Source organism: Misgurnus anguillicaudatus, chromosome 16 (assembly GCF_027580225.2).
Source record: "Misgurnus anguillicaudatus chromosome 16, ASM2758022v2, whole genome shotgun sequence".
Classification (NCBI taxonomy): Eukaryota; Metazoa; Chordata; class Actinopteri; order Cypriniformes; family Cobitidae; genus Misgurnus; species Misgurnus anguillicaudatus.
The window spans coordinates 35,555,642-35,580,820 of NC_073352.2; the positions used below are offsets into that span (position 1 = coordinate 35,555,642).

At 37.0% G+C, this 25,179-nt stretch overlaps 1 protein-coding gene across 2 annotated transcripts; it reads right to left on the reverse strand.

The window, feature by feature from the left end:
- Positions 1–235: 235 nt before the first annotated feature.
- On the reverse strand, positions 236–24,697 carry tspan17 (tetraspanin 17). Of its 2 annotated transcripts, XR_012358055.1 has the most exons (9): positions 24,198–24,697; positions 12,342–12,392; positions 11,196–11,342; positions 9,856–10,026; positions 8,022–8,147; positions 7,833–7,880; positions 4,316–4,432; positions 3,896–4,043; positions 236–433 (listed from the first exon to the last, which is right to left on the reverse strand). XR_012358055.1 is itself a non-coding variant. In XM_073854558.1 (8 exons), exons 1-8 carry the CDS (start codon positions 24,282–24,284, stop codon positions 3,978–3,980), a joined length of 813 nt encoding a protein of 270 aa, XP_073710659.1. In that variant the 5' UTR covers positions 24,285–24,697; the 3' UTR covers positions 3,410–3,977. The 2 variants fall into 2 exon arrangements, 1 of the variants encoding a protein (XP_073710659.1); XM_073854558.1 differs by lacking the exon at positions 236–433 and having other exon boundaries at positions 3,410–4,043.
- Between the last annotated feature and the right edge of the window lie 482 nt (positions 24,698–25,179).

The window sequence follows — 25,179 nt, forward strand, 5'->3', positions numbered from 1 at the left end:
TACATTATAATAACTACATTGCCAATGGTAATTTTATTTTCAATACTCATTTTGTATGACCTTGTGTGAAATGCGATTATATTACATGACATAACAAATAACCATTAACGTAAGATTGATGAACTTCATTTTCAAATGTTTTAGTTGGAAATGAGCCATCTGCGATGTACAAGCCGACATTGATGTTCAGTTATAGGCTTGACAGAATTAACAGATGAAGAATGAAAACCCAAAATGTTGTAATTCAGTTTTTTATTATGAAAAAGAAAAAGCTTGAAATATTTTATAACATACAGTGTAATAGACCCACAAGAAAAGTCCATTTCTGGATTCTCTCGTTCAACAAAAAACACAAAAACCTCAAGAAGAACAGTGGCATTGATGTTTCCAATCATCATCTTGACTCATCATCTTCATTTTCTAAAAGTGGATTCTAGATAGAGAGGCGGTAATGAGTTTGGTACAATCATTTAATAAAAAAAAAGAGAAAATGCTTTAGGTTTACAAGTGCAATATATTCATTGTCCAGTTTAAGAGGAGGGTATGTTGTGTTAATGTTGATCAACTAGTTAAGTCCTCAGTTTAACAGGACGTCCGAGTCCTGAAATAGTGCTGTCCATATAGGACTAGAATAGCTTCAACAAACAATCCTTAATAAAAACACACTGGAACTTTAGAAAGAGTCATTCAAATAAATCTGCATGTGTGTTGTTTTTGCATTCAGCTTTAACAATAAACCTAAAAACTGAACACCTGCGATCATCATTTGTTTCCAGGATATTTACTGCAGTGTCATGTTAAAGAACGGCTGTACTGGAGTTATGACTCTTATAATATTCATCATTCAAGTCATTTCTCCATCATGAGGTAGAATCCAAAGATTTCTATCAAGACTACTAACAAGGGAATGTAAAGCAAACCAAACCAAACATCTTAAAGGCGTTCGCAATTCAAAGCGCATAAAAGTGACAAGTGTCATGTCAAGCATAAAGACTAAGACTACATCTTAGATATTCAGATGTGCATTGACCACAGAATTAACCTTTAAAACTTCTGTACAAAAGTTAAGTGTAAATTGGTTGAATGAAAGTAACTTTAGTTCCTGTGCTTATAAACATTTGAAATGATTATTAACTACCACAGCTGGTACAGGGAAAGGGCAGTAGACTAGTTTTTTTACCATCATCAAAGCTGTTTTGATGAACCAGCACACACAAACTGCTTAAATGCAAAATGCACTTCATAAAAAGTTTAAGCCAAGGCATGCAGAAGGAATGTTAAATACACCACACAAACACACAAACACACACACACGAGTTATGATGCGTTCTTCAGTTGTGTGTCTGACAAACATTACTCATATCAGCGTTTGCATTGCACTTTCAAAGGTAAAGTCATATAAAGACGATCTTTACATTCATGATATGCAAGAGCCAAAGTAACATTAGGATCTATATGCATGATAAAGGCCACATGACAACAACAAAAAAACATGAGAAAAAAGATTTGAAAACACAATATTTAACCAAATCTCACAAAAACACGCCCAGATCACAATTAATCCCAAAATCAAAATTATTCTTGTTAGTAAAATGTATAAATACATTGTTTGTTTGTTTCAATTTCAATTATTCTCAGTGTTGACTGCGTCTTGTATTGCAGTAAAAACAACAATAAAAAACAGTAATACGATTTTATGCTATTCATAGTATCTCAATACTGTTAGTTTCATAAAGTAAGCTTAATTTCATCTCGACATGTGTTTTGGGTTGAAATATACGCCAGACGTGTTCTTGTAGCACAAAATCCTCATTGTCATCATGTAATGTGTCTTGTATTTGTATAGATTTGTCTCTTATATACACTGACAGGAAATTAATTAAACCCCTCCCTCCCTCCCAAACTCCGCCCACAGAAGAGAAATCTCACATTTGACCCGATTACCTTCACACTTCACTGCTGAACGAGGTCATGGCTCAATATATACTCTCATAACATAGATGGAGGATTACCACAGCACTGGTATGGTATAGATATAATGTGTTAGATACACAATCACACATACAGTATATACAGTAGATGTGTGTGTATGAAGAGGTCTGGGTTAACATGCGTTTTTAATGGCTGACAGCATGCAGATATTGAGAACGTGTGAGTCAAGAGTAAATCAAATATAGTTCAGTTAGGTGAGCGTGTTTGCTATGTGTAACACTTTCTGTGAAGCCCATGTTTATAATGCATTATAGCCTCTCTATAATCATGTATAGGTCTCCACTACCACTCCACAAATATCTTTATAAAGACACAATATACTCCATTATAAAAACAGTTATAGTTACATTTATAATATTTTTATAAGTGATGCATTTGCCCCTTCAATGTGCATGCTCACAATCCATCACACACCGATCTATTAGTATTAATTACTTGCATACGTCAATGAGTGTATTTATAAAGACGCAGCCTGTATTGCCATTATAGTATATTTATAGTCATTTTAGTTCTTTGTCAAATAACTGTTTTCATTGTTGTTAATAGCCATGTTATAATACAGTTATAAACCTCCACAAATGCATTACTGATGGCCCCAAGCAACGTGAACGCAAAGGATACAGTTTTCCTAATGCTAATGAAACCATAAAGATGTAAATCATAAAAAAATGTGCTGTGTTTTACTAGTATTTACATTGCAACTGTTTGTATTAATATCATTTGTGTATTTTCATTATAGCCATTATGGTAAATTTGCAAACTGGATAATGAATAACATCATCATGATTTCCTAACATTTGTATCCTATGCTTTCACTTTACTTAAAGCCACCAACAATGCATCCACAGAGGTTAACAACCGTATTATCAAATTAAAACAATTCACTTATTTGACAAAAAACTAAATCTGCATTACTAATAAGTCGTAATATAATGACAATATATAACAATGCAGGCTGTGTCTTTATTAATACACTACTGAAAGTACACAACTGAGTAATTAATACTAATAAATCAGTGCACAATGGAGTATGAGCATGCACATTAAAAAAGCAAATGCCACACCCACAAGAAACAATACAAATACCATAAAAGCAACTATCACTGTTTTTATAATGGGGAATAGGTGTTGTTGTGTCTCTACAAATATATGTATAGAATAGCAATAAAGACCTACACATGATTACAAAGAGGCTACAATGCATTACAAACATGAGCTTATAAAAGTGTTAGCGATTATTCGATTGGATCTGTGTGTTTGTGTGCACCATCTGTACTGCGTTTGCCTTCCTTTCCATGGGAAGTTCAGTTGGTTAGTATAGCGATGTATATCTTAAAGCAGCATCATATTTATAATAATACATTGTTAGTGTCACTATAGCGTATTGTTATGAGTAGCGAAAATAAACTACAGCGAGTCTGGGACAGCGGTTTCATCTATTTATACTCCGAGCCAAAATGAACAAGAGGGAAAAAGCCAAACATTGCTGCACAGACAAAAAGCAGAGCAGATCTCCACCACTCCCCAACAGTAGTGCTAAAAATCACAAAAATAAACGTGTAATTATCAAGTACGTCGTTCTGATTGGACATCCCAGAGAGCCAATCAGAGGTAAGAGTCCGAGCATCCATCATCTGGAAGCTGAAGCGGGTGGTGTGCTGCAGTAAGGCTTTGCTTGCTTTGTTTAAATGTCTCAGTGGTTGATTCAGGTTTGTTCTCCACAGGTTAGTTAAAATATCATCCATGTAACATTATTCTCCAGTGACAAAAAGAGTCTGATATGAAGAAGTGTTGTGAGAGCGATCTCATCTCGATTTCAATGATATCTCTTCTCTAAGAGCTTGTCTTCAGAAAAAAACACACACAAAAAGAAAGTAGATGTATAGATGTAGAGTCAGCTTACATTAAACCTCCAGAGAGACGTTTCTCAGCTCAGTGACGTGTAAACAGTCATCCTTTACAATCAACACTCAGCCATAACCTGGTCACCAGTTTGCTTTCACCGCTCTGATGTCACTCACAAGGTTTTGAGCCAGACAAATCCCAAAAATCTACAAAATCAGAAAAGAGAATACATATATATTTATATTAAAGAGGTTCACAGGTAAATACATCATGTCAGTTATATTAAACCTATATGCACTTAAGATGAACATTTTTTAGTCAAATTAAAAACATCTACTCCCAAATGTCAGTGGTTCTCTGTGATGTAAACCTCAATAGGATGTCAACTTGAGTTTAACCAGAAGGTGGCAGTGTGACATTCATGTTATCACTTCACTCTAGAGTCGTTTGTAGCAGCTTTATAATTCATGATCTTTACCTGTAATAATGCGATACCCACGAAAATCCCAGCCACAACGATGAGATTATCCTGAAGCCACTTTTCAAACTGTCCCACACAACCTTTGGTGTAGATGTATCTCTGCTGGTCCAGCTCCTGTCAAAACATCATTGAAAACAGCACTTAACTTGTTTGTAAACTATCAGAGCAAACCAAGTAACTAAATCATGGTTGTGAAGAGGATATTGCTCAATTCACTCTCAGCTGACCTTTAGTGAGGAAAAACAATAAGGCCTTCACCTGCTAAGAGCTGTGTAATAATCTTTTTCCAGAACAAATATCCTCTCAGGAACTCTGAAAGTACACTAAGCTGATGAAATGTCACACAGCAAACTAACAGAGAGAAGATCCGCTTAAGGAATGTCTGTAACTACCAGCGCTCGGATTCTGGAAAAGCAGGCAAATGTTGACAGTGAGAGAAATCTTTTGTGAAGTACGCAAACATCTTCTCCGTTCAATCTTTTGTTCCTTCAATGTACAACCGACACAAAAGACTGTAAATGTAACTTTACACCAGTAAGACTTGAGAAAGAGACTCTGTACTGAATGATAACTGGATACTGACGGACTTCATTCATCTCAAATCTTCTCTGAGCTTCTGCAATAACAACTTTAACAAAGATTACGGTTGCAAAAATTCTGTGAAACTTTCCACCCCATTGCAACCAAACCAAAAATACCTGAAGCATTTAAAAGATCTTTAGAGTCAGTAGATGGTTTACTGTTTGTGATCTTCTATCACTTTGAGTTTAAAGTCACAAAGCAACACAATTTCAGACTACACACAATGCATGTTGGTTTGATTCTTATGGTTTGACTAATTCATTCCATCTTTTTAAAACATGGTAAATGGTAAATGGTAAATGGACTGCATTTATATAGCGCTTTTAACAGACCTATGGCCATCCAAAGCGCTTTACAATTTGCCTCACATTCACCCATTCACTCCCACATTCATACACCGACGGCGGTGTCAGCCATGCAAGGCGCCAGCCAGCTCGTCGGGAGCAGCTGGGGTTAGGTGTCTTGCTCAAGGACACCTCGACACTTGGTCCGGTGGTGCCGGGGATTGAACCACCAACCTTCCGGTTTGTAGACAACCCCCATGAACCACTGAGCCACTGCACAAACAAACACTTACATTTGCATTTAGTCATTTAGGGGATGCTTTTGTCCAAAGCAACTTACACATGAGGTAACAATAGAAGCAATTACAGCGCCACAAGAACAGCAATAAATAAGTACACTAGAATAGGGCTGGTATTGGCAAGGGCCTCACAATATGATACAATACATATCGTTTTACATGGGGCTTGATACAATCTATCACGATACGAAACAATATGGTGCATATTCCGATACATTGCAATACTTTTTCTTTTTTTATCAAAAAATGTAGAGCTGAATTTTTTTTTAGTTTTTTTAAAGCCAAAGTGCTTGTACATGTCGGCTTTGGAAGCTGCAGGCATTTTTAAATGTTTTGCCATTTTCTCCCTCCCGCTAACTTCTGAGACATTGACCGAATGGCCGCATATGACAGACAACTGGACAGCGATAACTACAGGAGCGGAAAAGGAGTCGACGCACACAGAGGGATTTTTTTTTAAATATTAATGCTAGAGATTGAAATACTGATACACTATCGTGGAAGAATTTATCATGATAGTTAGTTATATCAGTATTTTTGCACATCCCTACACTAGAACTAGAATCATCAAGTCATGGCATGAAAATCAGACTTTTTCCATGTTTAAGTGCTATGATTAGGTCCCCAGTGCTTCTATCAACCGAAAAGATGTGAAAAAGATCAACCCAGTAACTTAGTTTTGGTAAACCATTCTCTACAAGCACATGAAAAAATAGGTCGTTGAAATTTGGCTCTCCTTATAATGTCATAAGGAGCTCTTATTATAATAATACCGCCCCTTAATCTGCACTATCCAATCACAGCACTGCCATTTAGTGCAGAGAAAAGCACAATCGAGTTTTAATTGCAACAAACCACCATCATTGTGATCAGTGTTTGAATTTCATCAGCTCATTTGCATTTTAAAGGACACACCCAAAACGACTCATTTTTGCACACACCTACAAAGTGGCAATTTTAACATGTTATAATAAATTATCTGTGGAGTATTTTGAGCTAAAACTTCACATATGTGCTCTGGGGACACCAAAGATTTATTTGAAGTCTTAAAAAAGTCTTGTGCCATGGCCCCTTTAAACTCCGTATTAGTAAGTAAGGTGTTGGCAGAAGAGAGGTTTTTAGCCAACGGTCAGCAGATCTTGTCGTGACCGGTAGATCATTTCCCAGATGAGAAACAGATCCACAGAAAGTTTGTGATACTGATTTTTTTTCCCTTTCTGAGATGGCACCACAAGGCTGGGGGTGCGGCCAGTAACGCATTGCAATAGTCCAGTCTGGACTAGGACTTGTGTAGATAGGAAAGGTCTCATTTTTCTAATGTTGCAAACATCATAGGGTTTGATGAAAGATACAGAGTAACTGGCTGAAATCTATCATTTGTCATGTCAAATCTGTTTAGTAAAGACATCTGCATTATATCTTAAAGATGAATAAGATCTTTTTACTTTCTTACATTCTGATAAAGCAGCTCACAAATCTTTAAGATGTACTCGCTAACATCCATCATCAAATCTTCAAATCAAACCAGATTTCAGATGAAATAAAAACTAGAGTAAATCTAAAGGTAAATCATACATCACATTCACACAGTGCTTCTGTCCAAAAAATGTCTGTAAAATTGTCAGAAAGGCTTCTGTGTGAACACAAACATGTCCCGTTAATGTTCTGGGATCATTCCCTTAAAAAGGACCTACAGCATTGCCGTAACATTCACGGAAAGCATTCTGTGTGAAAAAGACGCAGAAACAACGCAGTAAGGACGATGCGCAACAAAAAAGTTATAGTTCAGCTCTTTAACACAACGCAGATCAACATTCATCAGGAGAAATATCAAAAAACTGGACTGAAGCAGAGATCAGGGAGCTCAACACTATCAGAGATCATTCAGCAGCAATAACAGAACAGAGCATCACAAGCTCCTTATATCATCTTAACATAAACTATAATGCACACAGAGAGAAATAATGTCATGTGTCTTTATAGGATCTTTACCATATGTGTGTGACTCCAGAAAATCATTGGCAGTGTGCATGAACCAAAATCAAACGATCCCCGGACAAAACCTGGACACATTTACCGTAATCTCTGTGTGAAAATGTCTATGGAAACAGCAGTAGTACTCTTTCATGCAGTGTTACTCCACCCATACTGCCGCCGACTCCTCAATTACAGACCTCCATCGTTTCCATGGCTAAAACTAGAAGCTAATTATCACTTTTAAAGGCTTAAACTGTTATTAAGGAGTAGAGGAAGTGAAACGCTCTCGTGCTTTTAACCCTTCAGTGTTCACTGCTGAGAGGAATCTGAACACTATTAACAATACAAACTACAGACTAATAAAGCACTCACCCCTTGAAGTCGGACATCATAGCCACACTGTGTATTCAAGACATCCTCCTAGAAAGACCAAAATACATTTTCATTATCATTTTAAGTCTTTCTAACCATTCTGAATATTTAATAATATAATAACAGCACGGGAAAAACAGAGAGAGAGAAAGCGTGCAGTAATTGTGTGAAACAGGTGATGAGACTCACCGCTGGATCTTTGACACAACAGGAGAAAGGAACGCCACATTTCTCTCGACTGGGGTTTAAATCCGTGCAGTTGAAATAGATGTTCAGATTCCAGTCGTTCGGCCCGTGAGCACCACAACACGACCACTGATGTGATATATAAATATGACAATCATCAGCTTTCATTCACTATAAGCTTTTCTATAAAGTCTGTAATGAAACTCAGATAAATAAAGGGTAGACACCTTTTCAATCATATGAATCTTAAATATAGGATGTACACAATAGAGCAGGACTGGAAAGGTCTTAGAAAAATATATTTTGTTTACAATATGAAATATGAAGAAAAAAACATCTTTTCTCTCTTTACACATCATTATTTACTTTTAGAGAATACTTGTTACTAATGCTGGAGTCTTATTGATAACCAAGTAAATTTTCATTAAACTTAATTATAATGATGTCACAACTCGTTAAAGGTGCAGTGTGTTATTTTTAGAAGGATCTCTTGACAGAAATGCAATATAATATACAAAACTGTATTATCAGGGGTGTATAAAGGCCTTTTTATAATGAATCGTTATGTTTTTATTACTTTAGAATAAGATATTTTTATCTTCATGCATGAGTGTCTTCTTCCGTGGAAGTCGTCATTTTGTGCCACCACGTTTCTACAGAAGCCCTTGACGGACCAACATTTTTGACGATGACATGTTTTTCCGGTGACGGCTACTGTAGCTTCTCTATGTGTTTCAAAAGCGAAGGCTGAGCAGTGGGCTGAGCCGTTGGTTGCAATTTGCAACCTCACCACCAGATGCCACTAAAATGTACAAACTGCACCTTAAAGCATAGCATAAAAATTGTATAAAAGGGGATAGTTGTATAAAAACAACATTTGTTATTAACATGTTTAATGTTTGTTTGTTTAAATAATCACAATTATAAAACAGTTTTGGTACGTAAGAGTAGGAAAAACAAATCTTTTTTGGGGGGTTAGAATAAAAATCAACATCTGTGGGCATAAAAGTGCTTTAAGTTGAAGAAACACTTAAATCTGACATAAGCTCTATTCAGACTGTAATTGTTTCTCGTGAGGATGTAAGGTATTTTCATCATTTACAGGGAGTAATCAGTCACTGTCCGAATCCAAAATGTCTGTGTTTTTCTCTGACCACCCGCAGTAAAATCTCTGGCCGAATAACCTCCTGTTTTTTTGATGAACACCAAGGTTGTGTGGTAATTTAATTGCTGTCTGAATCCAGATCTCTGAGTTTATAAAAAGTCAATGTAAAAGTCTGCACTTCCTTTTAAACCACTAAAAAGCACCGTATGGTCACACGCGTTTATTCTACATCAGTGAAGCGTCTCTAAATTTACAAGCATTTTAAACATTGACATCATCATAACTAAAAAGATGAGAGGTATATTATGGGCACCGCACAATCTTTCATTGCGCTTCTACAGCGAGTGGGAGCTGATATAAATAAAGAGAAGAAAATCATGAAAACATTTCAAATGTCTATTATCAGTAGCAACAAGTGCTAAATGTTTTCAATTACACAACATTATTCCATAAACATATAATCACATGTCTGGGTCATGTGAATGATCGTGAAATTAACCACACGTGCAGCACATTTTCAGGTGTTTCAAATCACAAGTTTTATCACAGAGGACGCATGCAAATATATTTTACAGACATTCTGATGAGAAACAATTACCATCCAAATAGGGCTCGAGAGGATATCTCATATTCAAGCAGACATTTCTCTATCTATCTATCTTATCTAAAGTAAACACCTTACAGTATATGATGTAAAATATCATAGTACAGCAGAAAATGATGCTGACTCACATATTCTTGAGCAAAGTCAATGAGATTCTGAAGATCGATGTCATCTCGATACGCTTTAACATTGTTGTTGATGAAGAAGTTCAGCTGGTCTTTGATCCAATCTTTAAACACAAAGGCTAAAATTCCAGCAGTGAGCTCAAGGAAAAAGATGAGACCCAGAAACACGGAAAACTAAAAAAACACACACAGACAATGAAATTATAATCACATCACCTTCCTAATCATGATTAATCGCATACAAAAGAAAAGTTTTTTTACATAATATTTGTGTGTGTGTGTGTGTGTAATTATTATGTAAGGGATAATGTAGAGGCAGCCGGTAGTTATTGGGAAATAAGCCCTGACAGTGTGATCAGGACCCGACGCGAAGCGGAGGGTCTTGTATCACACTGAAGGGGCTTATTTCCCAATAACTACCGGCTGCCTCTACATTATCCCGCTTATTACACGGCTACTTGCCACATAAGAAAAAAAACTGGACATGAATATGAATTTGAAACCTTTAATTGGAATATTTGTTTTAAATTAACATTTGTATCCTTCCGCGAAACTTTGCACAGATGCATAAAATGATCGTAATACCTTATTAAGATCCTCTGCTTCATACTTGTCTCCATTTTTTCTCTTTTAGCCAGTCTTTGAGAAGTTTTAATCCCCATTCTGTATTTTTGTGTGTGTTGGCTTCGTAGCTGTCATGCTCTATTTTGTCAAGTTCAGTCTCAGTAAGCTGTCTGTGTCTTGTCGTGGTTGTCGAGTGTTTGTCACAAGATGGCGCCAAACAGACAGTAATCTATATTGATCTTTATTGGCGCGGAGCGATTTTACTCGTGCAAGTAGTCCGGCTATGCGTTATTATTTTGGAGCGGTTATTATTTGAAAAGAACGAACCTGCAAATGTCTCAACTGACCAATCAGAATCAAGCATTCCAGAGAGCCGTGTAATAAGTATATTTAACACACACACACACAATAAAAATATAAATAAATATATATACACATGTAAATGTTTTTTTAAATAAATATGTGTTTGTGTTTATATATAGATAATAATTAGATAAAAATCACATTTATTTTGCATGTGATTAATCTTTGCCCGGCACTAATATTATGCAAACACAAACTTTTATTTTGTATGCAATTAATCATGATTAATCTTTTGACAGCCCTAGTTGTTATTAGGTTTTTCTTTACAGTGGAGGTATTACAGTAAGTTTTTTATGAATTCATGTGTAATGACTAAATCGTTTCATTTATTCTTTATATCTGGGAACAAATAATCCCTAAAATGGGTGAAGAGAGAAAAGCAGGCGGGTGGTAGCGACTACAAGGGTGGAACTCACAAATTTGAGCAGGATTGTGTTTTCCCGGAGCGCACCGATGCATCCGGCGAATCCGAGGATGAACATTACCCCCCCTACCACGATAAAGAGCCATACAGGGTCAAAACCGCCCAGATCTGTGATGGAGGAAAGATTTGACAGCACTCCCTGTGGATCAGACAGAATTGCAGTGAGTTTATAGCATGACCATAAAATCCTCCACCACCTGCCAAACATTCACATTTGTTCAGACAAAGTTGGCTCTGTTGTACACCAGTGTCAAATCTTAGCGTGACCTCATAACAAACCACACGACACTGAATATAAACATGTATGTTTGTGTTTTTCCTGGTGTGTTATGATAATAATGTAAAACCAAAGCGATACGAGGTTTCGACATTTATATTAAATGAAGATAATTAAATAACTCCTAATGCTTTATTTCCATGATTAACGTTTTGCTAATTAGAAATTAACCACATTATTAATAATTTACATTGTGAGAGCGAGGTGTCCTGTAATTGGATGATATTAATACACATAAGTGCCATATGGTCTACAAGTGTCAGAGCAATGAATGAAGCACCCAACCGGAGCAATTTCCACCTTATTTATCAGCCAATTGACTTTCAGATTCATTATGTCACCTCAAATTAGCGTGAATAAATTACATTCACCTTTCAGGCTTGAATCAAAAAAGCGAGGTTGACCTTTGGAGAGGAACGACAAATCAGAGACAGAAGTGTCACACGAAACCCAAACGCTTACTGTCAAAGCTCTGTGTTACAGTGATATTAAGCTGCTATGAAAATAAATGAATAAATTATGCCACCCATATACAGTACTCACAAACGTCTCGGTTTAAGGTTTTTATGAGGAAACTACAGACATCAGGAAACAGCGTGATGGAGAGTCCGTTTTGAGTTTATTATAAACAGAAGAATAACACGTGAAGCTCAACAGAAATAGACATTAAATATTCATTCTGCTGCTTTAGCGGACAGCCGAAATGAGACAACAGAGGGAATTTTTGGTACTGGTAAAGAGTGCCGTTGTCTTTGCTGTTATTTACATCTAGGAGTATTGTTGCTTGGGTAACCACACGGATAACAAAATGAGGAATCTGAAGCATCCTTGTGTTACTTTATGTCTGCGTATGCAACTTGCCTTTTCTGCCCAAGCCCAAAGTCCAATACCCAAGAATGCAGCACCCAGCAACTGAAACACACAAACACAATCCAGTCAAAGAATGCATTCACACAATCTGGTAAATTGTTCTCTCATATAGAAGCCATTTAAGACAGCTTGCCCACTGAAGCTAAGCAGGGCTGAGCCTGGTCAGTACTTGGATGGGAGACCACCTGGGAAAAACCAGGTTGCTGCTGGTAGAGGTGTTAGTGAGACCAGCAGGGGCTGTGGTCTGTGTGGGTCCTAACACCTCAGTATAGTGATGGGGACACTATACTGTAAAAAAGCACCGTCCTTCGCATGAGACGTTAAATCAAGGTCCTGACTCTCTGTGGTCATTAAAAATCCCAGGATGTCCTTCGAAAAAGAGTAGGGGTGTGCCCCGGCATCCTGGCCAAGCTTGCCCATTGGCCTACTAATCATCCCTCATACTAATTGGCTATATCTCTCTATCTCCTCTCTACTAATAAGCTGGTGTGTGGTGGGCGTTCTGGCGCAATATGGCTGCCGTCGCATCATCCAGGTGGATGCTGCACATTGGTTATGGTTGAGGATAGGGATGCTCCGATCAGGATTTTTACAGCCAATACCGTTTTGTTATCTTCATGATCAGCCGATACCGATTTTTTTCAAGCTGATCAAGCAATCTTTTTAATGACTGTAACTGTTAACATTTTTTTCTAGATAAAGTAATACCACAGATGTTGCCTTTGTTATATTACTTGCAGTAATTAGGTATATTATTGTTTTAATAGAGAAACAAATAAATTAGGACAACAAATATTTCTTCTGCAAAGAGAAATTTAATATGCCTTTAAAAAGGCTTATGTCTGTAAAAAGTAATGAAAATAAAACACTTCACAGTCTTTACTGTATGAATTAAATATACACGCATTCGTATGAAGTACAACAGTTCTTTAGTGAAGAGCAGAGAGTGATTTTATTGAGAGATGAATTACTGTTAGCCTGACGTTGTCATACTCAATTCTAGTCAGAATTTGAGTCTGATACCTCTCCATTGAGCTAAAATTATGAGGCGTGTCTCAACCGAAAAATGCCTCTGCACTCAATTGGATAGACATACGACCAATCAGAGCAACGGAGTGTGTGATGTTGAAATGGCGTCTTTAGCAGCCTGACCGAACTGCTAGTAATTTCGCTACAATGACACTAACATTGTGATTATACTAAGTCTGAGTTAGCGAATGTACATCAACACCTACTATGTTTACAACATTTCGTTTATATCACAACATGAAGTATTTACTAAGTCATAGAGTAAGACTATCTCTTACCATTTGTACGTTAGGTAAACTTCATCCACGACGATACCCTACGTTGGCTTGAAAATATTGGAGCCTAGCATGTCCCTCCAATTATTCAGCAACCACGACTCCGGGCTTCCGAAAAGAAGCTGGCAACGACCGCTAATTATATCCATCTCGTCGTGCACGCTGAGTTGCATCGCCATGATAACGTTAGCCATTTCAGTTGCGACCAACTTTTGCCGAATCCCGTAGGAAGGACGGCAAAAACATCAACAAATGCTCTGCTCGCGTTTCTCTGTTCCTCTTTTCAAATCAATGCTCTGTCGATATCTTTTAGAACAGACTCAATGTCAGAATCCACACATCTGAACTCTACAGCGGCAGCCATTCAACACACGCGCTCTTTGGTGACGTGGTTCATTACGTTACTGTCGTTTATCTGTCAATCATCGTATAAAGCCCGCCCTCACAATTTGATTCGTCGGCCTGTTTTGATATTCTCATAGTAGCTCCTCAACGGTGAATCCCCAGACCGATCTTCCCCGTATTTCAAATCGTGGTGGGCGGGGCTAAGATCGGCTGGCACCCAGGCTAAATTACTGTAGCTTTAAGACTTGACAGAGATCGCTCTGTTCACGTGCACTGACGACAGGCTGCTGTGTGTGCGCGGCGTGACGGCTGAACGCAGACAAGAGCAGCTGTGATGAAAATGAAAGTTTAAACGCTCAAAACTTTAAAACGCATGCAAATAATAAACTTTTGGCATGACGTTTCAATTGTCCGCGATAGATATGTGTTGTATACGCTGTTTGATGGGGATGTGAAGACGGGTCGCGCTGTTAGGACCGGACCGCGTTCTTATAGAAAATACACATATCTCTGTAAAGGCAAAGAGAGAAATGCAAATCTACACGTCGCTCATGAGCCACTGGTTATAAAAATGCTCTCACTGCGTAAAAATGGTCTCAAACTGCAGCCGCATTGAGGAGCCATATGATGACAAAAGTAAACAGAAAGATCGGTTCATGAGATCGGAAAATTTAACGAGGACCGATCGAGTCATTTAATGCCGTTATCGGCCGATCGATCGGAGCATCCCTAGTTGAGGAGATTCCCCCATTCGTAAAGCGCTTTGAGTACTGAGAAAAGCGCTATATAAATGTAAGGTATTATTATTATTAAAGTATTATTAGAAGCTATGTGGCTTTATTAAGCACAGAAATGATCCAGAGTCAGTTTTTCATGTCCATTTACAACCCTAGGATTTGTCTTTAGAATGAAATGGTCTATTTCTATCTACTTTATTTGAAAGGGTGATGAATAATAATGTTGAGCTCTGCTCTGATTGGCTGTTTCTCCTTCAGTAGCTCTGTGTGTATGTAAACAGATCTTATGTTTGAGTCTGTATCAAATGAAGATACAGATTTTGAGGAATAATCAATTGTTTGGAGATTATTTATAAACGTTTCTGAATGGTACGTTTTTTTTTTTTTAGTATGGACCTGCAAAACGTAACTGTAATGTCAACAGTAGAACTTCAGCCTAAACGCTAGCATATAGCATTAGCTAGCATATACCATTACTAGCATATAGCATTAGCATATAGCACTAAATCAACAGCATAAACTAACATATAACATAAGTCACAACTTTGTTTTCATCATTGTAACAACACTGTAATTAATTTATTGTTGTGTGTGTACATCTGGACTGTAACGTCACAGTTGGTGTTATGTTGAGATTGGTCTGTTTTCAAGTGTGTGTTTTTTTGCATGCACAAGGTTTACATAAGAAGGATGAAACAATCGTGTTTGAGGCTCATATGTCATGTCATTACCATGAACTCTTATTCATCTATGCATTCAGTTTTATATTCTAGGGCACCTTTAAGTCATTGACACGATTGATTCCTGCTCTGTAATGACAAGAGGTTAGCGTTCAGCTATAGACACAGCAATGCTCTTTTGATTTCATGGAAACCTGAGAAAAAGAAACTTGGCAGAGTTTCAATCAAAGATGAGGAAAGTGCAGACTTTACTGCATGCGCTGCATATATTTGCCATAATAATGTTCCCAGGAGAAAGCAAAGACTTATTTTTACCTGAAAGAAAGAAATCACTGTTGCTACAACTGCTTACAGGAAACAGATTTAAAAATGTTTGGGATGTATATTCAGTAATATGCTTGAAAGGTCCGAGGCAAACCAAACTTACTTAATAAACCACATTTACTGCGTTTCCATTTCCCTTTCATTGCACAATTGACATTGAAAATATGGCAGATATTTTGCAAAACCTCCCATATATTATTTATATATAAAATTTCCCGATACACCGGTATTTCCCAACCTCCCAGAAACACCTCAATACGTGTCTGCTCCTGAGAATAAGAGGCTTTCCTTGCCAATAATGTTGGGATAACACTCCTACATCTCTCTCGATTTAAAGGAATATTCAATTTTCTTAAAAGAAAAATCCAGATAATTTACTCACCACCATGTCAACCAAAATGTTGATGTCTTTCTTTGTTCAGTTGAGAAGAAATTATGTTTTTTGGGGAAAACATTGCAGGAATTTTCTCATTTTAATGGACTTTAATAGAGCCCAACATTTAATACTTAACTCAACACTTAACAGTTTTTTTCAACAAAGTTTCAAAGGACTATAAATAATCCCAAACGAGGCATAAGGGTCTTATCTAGCGAAACAATTGTCATTTTTGACAAGAAAAAAAAAATGCTCTTTTAAACCACAACTTTTCGGTCCAGCGCAACTTAACGTAAATGCGTAGTGACGTAGGGAGGTCACGTGTTACGTATATAAAACGCACATTTGCAGACCATTGTAAACAATAAACTGACACAAAGACATTAATTAGAATCATTTGACATACAACAACGTAGGAACGGTTCTCTTTTAACACACTTGTAAACACTGGGGCGGAGTTTCGCGTTCGTCCTCTGTGACCTCATGACGTATTGCGTGGGGTCACGCTGGCTCATCACGACCGGATCTAGACGAGAAGTTGTGCTTTAAAAGTGCATATTTTTTATTTTTCTTGTCAAAAATGACAGTTGTTTCGCTAGATAAGACACTTATGCCTCGTTTGGGATCATTTATAGTCCTTTGAAACTCAGTTGAAAAAAACTGTTAAGTGTTAAGACTCGAGTAAATTATCTGGATTTTTCTTTTAAGAAAATGGAATATTCCTTTAAAATAATCTACTAATACCTCCAAGAAACACCTTTACATTGACACTTCTAAGAGGCTTTCCTTGGCATTAATGTTTGCATAATACTCTTACGTCTCCTTCAGTTATTAATAATGCCATGTGTGATGTAACATTAGTAAACCTACCATCATCAGTCGACGACGTGATGTTTAAAATGACTTATCGCAAGAGGAAAAACATATCATATCATCAGTTAATTAAAATGCCACCATATCACAACAACAATATTTTGTCGACATTTAGAAAATAAGACACTAAAGTTTTGCACAAATCTGTAATTGTTACTAGGAAAAACACTGTGGTAACATTATATAAATCACCTCTTTTATTAAAAGAAATATGCATAACATAAAAATATCAATGTTTTTTTTTTAATTGTCTGTTTCACAAACAGTGCAGGCCTTGCAAAATCGCTAGCCCAACGTCCCGGGGCTATTGTGCCTTCCAGTTGGGCTACCAAAATGTATCTTTGCCCTGCCCGTCAGGCTATCTTAGGGAGATAAAATATATTTTAATGCTTTTGCATTCTCTTACAGATGTGGTTGGGTAATTCTGTTTTATGTAATTTGGGTTGAAATTGCGTTTAAATGTGTGCTTGCTTTTTAGTTTAATTTTCTATTCACGATCGCTCAAACTGTACATTGATCCTCTGGATCTGTTGAGCACAATTTCCTTCAATGTCGTCTTATCAGTCATTACTATTGTCACATAACAAGTGAAATGTCCCACAGCAAGCTTAAACATGCTATAGATTGCATACGCAGTGAAGAGAATTGCGAAATTGCTAAAACTTATGTCATAAATCCCAAACAAGAGCACAGTGGAGACAGAAGATGTAAGCAGATAAAGATGCTATGCTGCTGTTACAATTTATTGTAGTTCAGGGTAACTCAAATATCATTGTCAAGGATTGCTGTGACAAAACATTACAGGTATGGACTGAGGATTTCTGTACTCGCAAGCTACATTTAAAAGCTCATACAGAGAGTTGTGCGCATCTTTTTACCGGACAAAACAATAAAAAAAACAATGATTTATATTTTAAAATGTTATCATATGCATTCAGAGGTCTTTAAATACAACACATAAACAGACTATTGAGACATGATGATGACCCAAAGGTCAGATTCAAACCTGCATCTCTTACATTAGACCGATAGGACAAAACAACAAGGTACTCTGAGCTGTTTTTCAGATTTAACATGATAGTTTTAATGTTTTATAACTACACAAGTCAGAGAAACTTTGTGTTACGGTGCTGAATGAATGAGGAGAAGGAAGGTAAAAGTCAGAGGTTGAGTCTCAATAGCCACAAATCCCATAATCCCATTTCCCTGTGGTCTGCACTAATCCTATTGGATGGTGGGGACAAAGCTAAAGCAATGATCCACTGCACACGCTCAATACAACAGTACAGATCCCTGAACCCCATCATGAAGATCTCAGCTTAAGTCCTCGCTTCTTGATCCGTGTTGGATTGAAAATTGTTGTGGTCACGTCTTTGTGGATATCGGGATAGGACATATCCGGGAATGGCAGAACATTAAACCTGCATATGTTGTTATTTGAGCCAATCATCACGCTTAAACTCTCAGCTCTCTGACATAAACCAGAAGCTCCTTTCAAACCAGCTTTCACTGTTAAATGCTTTTCTTCAGACTTCTGACATATTTATCCGTTTTATTAAAATAAAATTGAAACACCTTGAAAACAAATACAGTGGAGGATCTGAAAAGTACATACTGTATTACCGTTTTGGCTGTACTAGTGGTGCATGCTAAGGGATTATCATAATTACTTTAGTTAGATATTTGACTTAACCTAATATATTAAAGTAAAATAATGAAAAATAATCATCATTTCCTTGCCCATATCTAAAGTCTATGAGATCTAATGATGAGATCAGGAGCATCAAAGTTTGATTTCAATCTCACTCAGTCAATATTAAAAAGATTAAGATGATTTTTCACCAAATTGATAATTGCATTGTGTAGGATTAATTTGATGTCAAATAAAATAGTTAATCACAAAAAAAGATGGGCAGTTGTCACAGTCAGACAGGGTCATTTACACGGTATAGAGGTACGGACGTCACGTGACCCATGCTGTTTACACCACAACACTAACAGGCAATGACAGCCTGGAGTTAATATGAAATGAATGACAAAAGGGGTTAAGGGTTAAGTTTTAATTCAAAAGATGTAGATCCAAAACTGAATATCTTAACACTATTAATTTTAAACAGACATGAAACTGTCTGTGCTACACACTAAAAAATGCTGGGCCCAAAAGAGATGAGCCCAGCCTGCTGGGTTGTAATTTAACCCATTGTTGGGTCAAATATAAACACTGGATTCATTTCAACATAGCTGCTGGATTCGTCCCTTTTTGACCCAACGCTGGGTTGAAAATAACCCCAGCATATTAGACATGAATGATGCAGGGAATGCATGCTGTTAAGTGATTTGAGTTATGATATCATTGCCTGGTGGAAGACAAACATATAGACATAAAAACCTATAGACTAAAAGATAGACCTGAACCATACTACACTGTAAAAAATGTCTGTAGAAATTACAGTATTAATGGGTATTACTGGCAACTAGCTGCCAGTAACTTACTGTAGATTTTACATTTATGTTATTTACTGGCAACCGTTTGTTCAAAGTTAAATGAACATGAAACATTTTTTTAGTCTTTATCTTCTACAGTAAGTTACTGGCAACCAGCTGCATAATTACAGCAAATTTTTTACAGTGTAGACATCCAAGTACCAGAACATCTCAAGAGTTTGAAAAATGGTCTGTTTTAACTACACCCTGTCAACCGCCTAAATCAGCCAACCATCATGACATCAAAATATTACACAAGAAACAATAGCTGCGTTTCCATTACCCTTCAAACTGCACAAATTGACATTGTGAATTAAAATGCGGTAAAACTCAATTTCACAAAAAAAAAACTCCCATATATCGCAAATAAGTTTTTACGCTCGCATGAGCTGTTTTTTCAAGCAATTCAGAAAAGGTGTATTTGGCAAAACTGCAATGGAAACATTTTATTGGCATTTTTAGGTCACCTGATGCAAGAAAATCACATAATTATTATTTGAAGATGAACCGAAACCTCCTAGAAACACCTCAATACGTGTCTGCTCCTACACTCCTACATCTCTTTTGATTTAAAATAATCTAATATAAGGGACTTTCCTTGGCATTAATGTTTGGATGATACTCTTATGTCTCATTCAGTTAAAAATAATGCCTATTGTGGTGAATGTGATATATTAGTAAAAGTGATGTGATTCATTAAAACTAAGTTTCAGTCACATATCATCGATTAATGAAAATGCAATTTCGCAATAGTTTTCAACGACATTTAGAAAATAACGCTAATGTTTTGCGCAAATCTGTAAATTTGAAGACACAGCTACTGATAACTTCCTACAGAAAGTTTCAGATTTATCTTTTAGGATCAACGCAAGAACAACCCAAGCCTGTTTTTGGCTCTAATGGATGTCTTTCGGGCCATGATTATGGAAATATTGATGCCTAGTTTATAGTTTCCAAGAGAAGAGGTGAGGTGTGTTGTGAATGTATTTTCCTTAAGTCCACCGAGAGGACAAATCTACAACCCTCCTTACAAATCTGAGCCCTGGAATATTTCAAAACAATAAACAATGACAATTCGGCTTTTATATCATAATTGCCAAATGTCAGCAGAGGCTCAATCACAGAACTGTAAAGTCATTTGTAATAAATGATGAAACAGTAAGAGTCTCTGAGCTGATTCATCTGTGTTTTAGTCAAAATGACTCAATGTGGAGTGTGTGAGTGTTAGTGAGAACAAGGCCTGCTGGGAAATGGCATGGAAATAAACTCCCTCACAGAGGAAGAGGGGAAACGGACATGTGGTTCCCATCTGCCATATGAACCTGGAGGATATGAAAAGAATAAACACACAAAAACACAGGACTACACATACACAAACATGAGCTCACGCAAGGACACAAACACACCCATTACGCTGCTAAATTCACACATTTGCATAACACACACACACACACACACACACACACACAGAGCGTGCAAACAACACAGCAGTCAAATGCTTTTGTTGTATGAAGAGCAGCGTGTGTGACAATAAACGCACGGCCCCATCGACTGAAGCTGAATGGGGTTCAATGAGAGACACACAAGACTCGAACCCTTCGGACACTTTGGGAAGCAGCGAGACCGTTCTCTCACGCACGCCATCACAAACATCTTCATTTAAATACGAGACAGAGGGGGCGAGAGAAGCCCTCAACGCAGAGAAAAGAAGAGGAGGAGGAGAATCTGATGAGGAGAAATTAAAGACTGTTGGGATGGAGGGGGAGGTTTGAATGGTGGGAATGTCTGGATGTCGCTACAAAGCCTCTTGGGTAGATATAAGACTTCAGTTAGAAAGCTGTAATTACAGGCCATCAGACCCAAGCTCGTGAACTGTATTCTGGAGTTTGTAGGGATCAGGTAGATTTCTGCCAAATCATCTCCAGTTTAAACCAATCAGATGGACATTACACAGTACGGGCACACAGAGGTCAAATATTCTGACAAAGAGACAACAGAAGGCTTTTAAACAAGATGGGAGAGACTATGTGATAACAGGAGGATGTGTGAAAACTCAGTTAATGAAGTCAAACATTACTATTACTATAGATCCCTTCACGGTTCACGTCACAGGCGGTTCAAACTGTGCATGTCGGGGTCAGAAAAGTCATTACAGCAGATTGAGTTGCGTATTATTCTGTATCGTCAAAAATGCCTACTTACGTCGTGGGCTGTGAAAATCGCACCAGGTCTTCCGCTAAGTTTTCGCGATTTATGCAGAATCTCAAAAACAAAAAACTACAACATCTGCGGCTGCAATTAACGCGCAGGCTGGAACAATGCAAATATCAAAGAGGCTTGTGTTTGTAGTGCTCACTTTATTTGAGGTAAGTCATCATTTTTCAGCCCTGTTAGATTAAATTATAAAGCCTGGATGGTATGAACAGTTTGACCCCATGCTGCGTGCGCACCTGATACTCATTCAATGTTTACAAACCTTGAAGGGGTCTATAGATCACCCTTAAGGTCGAAGTATAATCCATATTTTACATGTACACCGGGGTCCTCGTAGTGCAGGTAACGCAATTTTCGTCAACAGAAAAGTGCACACGTATTGTTAATATGGGTGCCGAAAAAAACATGCGCTGCTCATGCGTGCGGTCTGAAACCTGTGTAAGACTTGATATTAAATGACAAAGAAGGGACCTGAACCATATGGGTACAAACACAATACTGGTACCAGTAAGACAAAAAACAGCAGTAGAGATCTACAGGTTATGATGTGTTGGTACAATGATGGACAAATAATGTGTAAATCTGCTGGTGCTTTTTCTATATGAACATACTGTCGTTTTCACAGCAATGGTGAAATTGCCATCATAAATGGATGAAATGATCTCTTTGATTTCTCTTCTAATGTAATAAGGAAACAGATTTAATTTTGCATGTATATTTTAAAGGGGTCATGAATTGAGTGATCAAAACACCATAGCAATCGCCCCAGCATACCCTAGTTAATTAAACTCTTTAAAAAATGCTCAAACTTTGTCCTATCTGGAACATTTACAACAACAAACAAAAAAATACACTTTTTGAATAAAGGAAAAAAATAATGAGGGAAAAATGTCAGATAAAATCAATCTTATGATGGCAACAGTTAAAGTCTTTAGTGTTTCAGCTGGTGTTGGCAAAGGTTTTCTGCCAATCTGTTTGTCCAATCCATTTTTCAAATACAAAATATTTCCAAACCCACGATTTGCGTATGATAGCAGTCACTAAGACATGAAAATAAACGAAAATGCACACTTTGGAGGTAATGCGTAGATGGATGTTAAGTCAAGATATGAGTGTCAAAATAAAGGTACCTCAAATCGATATTTTTTGTGTGGCATTGATGGATCGTATTGATAGAAATTTAATCAATGCATTGATCCATATAGATGTATTGTTACACCCCATCATCCAAGATACCTCAACAACATAAGGGTGAGAAATGCAGGCAGCAATACTCAGCTTTTTTCTATAGGAAGTAACATTTTGACATTTTTGTACACACTTTTCCCACTAAACCTAAAATGGGTCTGTCTGGTTAATTCAGGTGCTACTTATGGGTCAGATTGCGTGTAAAAAGATCAAAAGCTACAAAAAGAGATGATCTGAGATTCCAGAGTTTATTTGGACTCTAAAGTCTTCAACTAAACCAAGATTCAATAAAACACAGCGAGGACAATGGCAAAAGGAGTGTCTGCTTGAACAGATCTTTACGAAAGGTTAACATTTCAGTCGGGACAATATTAAAGTATGGGGGGGGGCAATTACCACCACCACACCCTAAAGAGGGGCATTCAAAATGCCATTCAACACTAACCAATGAAAAGAAACCAGGCCAGAATTTATGACATCAATAAGCTTAACAGAATCATGCTTCAGGCTATGAGTTCATCCCAACAGTTTACTCACAGATGCTTCCCGCTCCATACGTTTCCTTTATCCTTGTGTATTCATATCACAGCTATATGATACGATTCATCACAATGATGTAATACAGAAGCATCAGCATTTACAAACAGCACCTAATGAAAGCAAGATCATGCGATGTACATTGTGTTAACAACGCAAAGGTTGTGGAATTGATTCTCAGAAAAAAACTGATAATAATGTTCAACTTGATTGGACACTTTAGAAAAAAGCATCAGACAAATACATAAATATAACTGATGTCATAAAAACCATCAATACATCTAAAGACCTGCACATATCTGACAGATAAAGAAATAAAAAAGAAGCACAAAACAGGAAATTCATTTTACATTTCATTGAAACAGCAGAAAAATACTTAATAACCACTTTTAAATAAATCGATCTGTGACCTAACATCCATAAATAATCCTAGTCATCCCAAATCACTTCTGAATGAGAAGAACTTTAGAAAGATAACAATAACACTTCCATACCTCCCATTAGAAACCACATAGACGTCTACCTGGATAAATACATTTGTTTATCTGATTGGCTTTAATTCATTCCCCATACAGAATAAAGAGATGATTTCCATACAGAGAAAATATTTTATGACACCTCAAAAGTACAGTAACACAAATCTATTCAGTTAACATGTTGCGATATGTTAGAGGCATCTGTGTGTGTCAATCCTGTTTAACTTGTTTAGAGATCATGAGAAACACAAAGAAAAGATTAGAGAGGCAGTTAACACACAAATTACAAAACATGCAGCCAAAACTTACCCAAAATATGATGTTGAATGCAAATAAGAAGTATTTGACACAACAGCTGACCTCTGCTCCTTTAAATTGATGCTGTTTTCTGCTCATTTTGTCCAGGCCAGCTAACGCTATTGTGTTGAGTCAAAGATCAGCTGCGAAAAATTAAACGAAAAAAACTCGCCAACGATTCGTGCATTTATATTTTAGTCGAAGAGGCCGCGAGCCTCTCAAAAAAAATCAGCAATACATCGCAAACCACAACAACACACCACCAACATTTGTTTGAAGACACATCTGATGCGGTTCCTCGGGGTTTTTTTATGAAAATAACATTGAGGTGCGTTCAACGTGCGGCAGACTGAATGCTTAAGATCTCCCCTCATAAACCCCCAGCGTTTCGGATTGGTGTCATTCAATTATTTTAACATTTTAGCCGTGTTGTGAACGTCCCGATGAAAACAATCCTCATCTGCCTAACAATCCAGCAGCGGGAGGAATGAAGCGCGACACGACAATCACAAAAAAACAGAACAAAGTCAACGGGACAGCTTTCATAATAAAAGTCACTCTGCGACGGGTTTTCGTTTAAATATCGATGAGTTGTGTTAAATATATATTTAAATATAACACTTCTTGTGTGATAAATAGTTTATATAAGAACATAGGATATATAAGTATAAATCTGAATATTATGATTTATCATTTATTTTAATGTAATTTTAATTTGTCTTGTGAATTACCACGATAGTCTTATACATGTGACTAAAAGTCTACATTATATTTATCTTGGGAAGAAATATTTATCGATTTCTATCTTGGACCAAGGAAATAGTTTATTTAAATCATAGCGAATCCTACCGTTTCTTGCGTGTTTTGTTTATCTGCATTTAGTTGTTAAGCTTCAATGAGATGTTTGTGGGGTTTATTTTATAAATATGCTATTTGTTAACATAGTCTTGACAGGTTGCAGATAGTCTCATAAATCAGAAAAGCATTCTTTTTT